The following is a 4,211-nucleotide window of genomic DNA, read 5'->3' on the forward strand; positions in this document are numbered from 1 at the left end:
TAAAATTATGTTCGTCGATTTTTAAAAATGTTCACGAATTTCCCAAAAAAATTAACGATTTTCAAAAAAGTTTAAAGATTTCAAAAAATATTCACGGGCTGAAATAGTTCACGGGTTAGAAAAGTTCATGAAGGATCTTTACATGGGCCAGCCCACTATGGAACGCTGCAGGCGTTGGTTAGCAAATTTTGCCTGTAAACGGCGCTTGTGGCGCTAAATAGGGTTTCCCTTTTTTACACACGTGAAGTACTTGAAATTTGCAAAGCAGCCACAACTTCACAACGAGGGGCCGCTGCATAACCTGGCCGCTGGCGGCTTGGGCCTCGCAGCCTAGTCTTTCAGAAGAAAAAAATTCATCAAATTCGCCTGAAAAAAAAAGTAAGTCATCAAATTTATATTCTCTCGGACCTATGTCCCGGTTGCACGTAGCCAAGCCCTAACCTAAATCCTCCCATCATGACAGTCGACCGCGTCCTCCACCTCCTTCGCGCGCCGGAGGCATCCCCGGCGGCAGCTCGCCGCCGGGGCCCTCCCAGACCGAAGCGCGTCGGCATGGGCGGATTTGGGCCCCTCGCAGCCGAGGCCATTGCCTGGGGCGTGGCAAAATTCGTGGGCCTAAAAAAAAAAAATCTGGCCTGGGGCGCAGCCCAGCCCCAAGCCCAGGCGCCGCTCGTCACGAACCCTAGCCCGGACGCCACGCCCCCTTCCAGCGCCCGCGCCGTCGCCGCCTCGCGCCTCGCGCCGTCGCCGCCTGGCCGCCTCGCGCCGTCGCCGCCTCGCGCCGTCGCCGCCTCGCGCCTCGCCGCCTCGCGCCGTCGCCCCCTTCGCCTCGCCGCCTCGCGCCGTCGCCCCCTTCGCCTCGCGCCGTCGCCCCCTTCGCCTCGCCGCCTCGCGCCGTCGCCCCCTTCGCCTCGCCGCCTCGCGCCTCGCCGCCTCGCCCCCTTCCAGCGCCCGCTCGCCGCCTCGCGCCCTCGCCGCCTCGCGCCTCAGCGCCCGCCCCTCCTCCCTTGCTGCGCGCCTGCGCCGTTGCGGGACAGCAGCCCGGGGTAATTTCCCCTTTCTTTGTACATTTTGAATTTTTGATGCTTTGTTTTTGTTTGTCTGTTTGTTAGAGTTAGAAACAAATTTTGACATAGAGAAACAAGACATTAGAGCTGAATTTTAGTTGATAGATGCCATTGTTTGTCTGTTTGATGATTTCTCTACATTTGTATAGGAAACGCAAGATGAATAAAAGAAACAAGACATTGAATTCGTTTTTTCAAGTTCGAACCACCGAAACCTCAGAAACAGGTCCTTCAACTCAAACAGCTGATAATACCCCTAATGTTAGAGCTGAGCTCAAGCCCGGTGATGTTGAATCGGACCCCGGTAAGAGAATACCAATTGAGGAGTTAGATCCAGACATTAGAGATCTCGCTAGAAGGGAGTACATTAGTATGGGTCCTTGCCAACCAACTGATCATACATATGAAAAGATAAACGGTAGGAGCTTTCATGACTATTGGTTCAATAATCATCGTGGCTGGTTGGAATATAGCATTGAAAAAAAATCAGCCTTTTGCTTTTATTGTTTTCTGTTTAAGCAACCAAGAGCTGAAAACTATGGTATTGAAGCATTCACGAGAAATGGATTCAAATCTTGGAAGGATGGACCTAAAGTTTTTAATCAGCATGTTGGCAAGCATGATAGTGCTCATAATAAATCTAGGCAACATTATGAGGATTTCAAAAATCAAAGACAAAATCTGCCACATGTCTTTGATAGGGGTTCTCAGAAGCAAGAAGAAGAATACAAAGCCCGTCTCTTGATTATATTGGATATTGTCAAATTTTTGATACTACAAGCTCTTGCTTTTCGTGGTCATGATGAGTCTTCTAGCTCAATGAATAAGGGTAACTTTAAAGAGTTGTTGGACTTGTTCATAAAGAAAGACCCAAAGGTGGCAAAATTATTTGGGGATGCGGGAGAGAACCATAAGCTGACATCAAATAAGATACAAAAGGATTTATGCAAAGCTTGTGCAAAAGAGACCACAAATGTCATTCTTGAGGAGATTGGAGATAGTAAATTTGCATTACTTGTTGATGAGTCCAGAGATGCATCTATGAAGGAGCAAATGGCTATGTGTTTGAGGTCAGTACATTTGCTTGTGTGTGTGTGTGTTATTGTAGCCTTATAGGTGTATTTTCTTAAAGTTCTTATATATTAATCATGCTCCTTTGTCTTATGTAGGTATCTCGGCAAACGAGGGGAGGTGATTGAGAGATTCATGGCAGTTGAGCATGTTCCTGACACTAAAGCAACTTCACTGAAGGTAGCCTTGGATGGTATGTTTGGTAATCTTGGCTTATCTATGTCTAATTTGAGAGGGCAGGGTTATGATGGGGCTTCAAACATGAGAGGGGAATTTCGTGGGTTGCAAAGATTGATCTTGGAGGAAAATCCTTATGCTCATTATATACATTGTTTTGCCCATCAGTTACAATTAGTGGTTGTTGCTGTTACCAAGTGTTGTTCATCAGTAAGGGATTTTTTTGAGTACACAAGCATGGTTGTTAACATTGTTAATGCTTCTTGTAAAAGACATGATCAATTAGCCCAAGAGCAACATGATGAAATAGTACGTCAAATAGAGTCCGGGGAACTTCTTGAGGGAAAAGGGAAAAACCAATTAACGAACCTTGCAAGACCTGGTGATACACGGTGGGGATCACATCATAAAACATTGTGTCGTCTTGTTGAGATGTGGAAACCAGTTCTAAAGGTATTAGAAAATTTACACAATGATGCAGATAATGTTGCCCAAAGAACCACAGCCGCGGGGTTGATAAAGCACATGGAGTCTTTTGAATTTGTTCTCATATTGCATCTTATGATTAGATTATTGGGCAAGACTAACAATCTGTCACAATGCTTGCAATTGAAAAATCAAAATATTGTACGTGCTGTGGGATTGATTAAAACCACATTGGAGGATATTCAAGAGATAAGGCAGAATGGTTGGGATGGGCTCTTCAAAGAGGTAACAGACTTTTGTGTCAAATATAACATTCTAGTGCCAAATATGGAAGATACAAGGACTGCTAATGGCCGTTCAAGGTCTTGGGGTGGGCAATTGGTAACTTACAACCATCATTTCAAAATTGAAATATTCAATGTGTTGCATGATCAACTTATTGTGGAGTTGAACAACCGCTTTGCTGAAAGGTCTACTCAATTGTTGAGATGCATTGCTTGTCTTGATCCCAAGAATTCATTTGCCAATTATAATGAAGACAAGCTAGTAGATCTTGCTAATATGTATGCTGCTGACTTCTCTACATATGAAGTTACTTTTGTCCTTAGAAACCAACTAGACTCATTCATTCGGGAAGCAAGAGGTGATCCACATTTGATGAATTGCAATGATCTTGGTCATCTTGCCATGAATATGGTTAAAAGTGATATGCACACAACTTTTCCCTTAGTTTACCGTCTGGTTGAGTTAGCATTGATTTTACCTGTTGCAACCGCAACCGTGGAAAGGGCATTCTCAGCAATGAGCATTATCAAGACCGGATTGAGGAACAAAATGGGTGATGATTGGATGAATCATAGAATGGTATGTTACATTGAGAGAGATGTATTTATTAGTATCGAAGAATCCAAGATCATTGAGCGATTTCAAGGTTATCGCACACGTAAAGGTGTTTTGCCTCGTCCAACACGTAAGTATTCACATTTTGCATCTATTGTTAATCACTTTTGCCTGCTATATTATGTACTGATTCGCATTTCAAAATTTTGATGATTGAAGGTTTAGCGATGCCTGCTATTGAAGATGTAGTCATGGGAGGCTCAGATCAACCAATCATTTGATTTGGTATCAATCTTCTGTATCATTTATCTATGCCACATATTGTCTTTTGATTTGTCTTGCTTTATTACTTGACCCATCATGGAACATAGATTGATTCTTATATGTCTTGAAACTGAAGTTTTTTATGGGTAGTTTTTAGCCATTAGTTGTTCGCCTGGGGCGTCAACAATTCCTGGGTCCGCCACTGCGCGTCGGCCTCCCACCGGTAAAGCGGCGCGTCGCCGTAGCCTGCTCCGGCTCCACCAAGGAGGACGGCATGACTTACAAGGGCGCCGGTGTGGACATCGACGTTGGCGCCGAGCTCGTACGCCGCATCCGCAAGATGGCCCCCGGGATAGGCGGCTTCGG

The 4,211-nt window shown here is 45.0% G+C and overlaps 1 protein-coding gene across 1 annotated transcript; it reads left to right on the forward strand.

Moving 5' to 3' along the window:
- The first annotated feature begins 2,670 nt into the window (after positions 1 to 2,670).
- LOC123398770 lies at positions 2,671 to 3,793 on the forward strand. The gene has a single exon (XM_045093225.1). It carries the CDS (start codon positions 2,748 to 2,750, stop codon positions 3,789 to 3,791), a length of 1,044 nt encoding a protein of 347 aa, XP_044949160.1. The 5' UTR covers positions 2,671 to 2,747; the 3' UTR covers positions 3,792 to 3,793.
- The last annotated feature ends 418 nt before the right edge of the window (positions 3,794 to 4,211 follow it).

Source organism: Hordeum vulgare, chromosome 5H (genome assembly GCF_904849725.1).
Source record: "Hordeum vulgare subsp. vulgare chromosome 5H, MorexV3_pseudomolecules_assembly, whole genome shotgun sequence".
NCBI lineage: Eukaryota > Viridiplantae > Streptophyta > Magnoliopsida > Poales > Poaceae > Hordeum > Hordeum vulgare.

What these genes read in the sequence shown, in the direction of transcription:
- LOC123398770 (XM_045093225.1), top strand. Translation starts at nt 2,748, where the DNA reads ATGTGGAAACCAGTTCTAAAGGTATTAGAAAATTTACACAATGATGCA.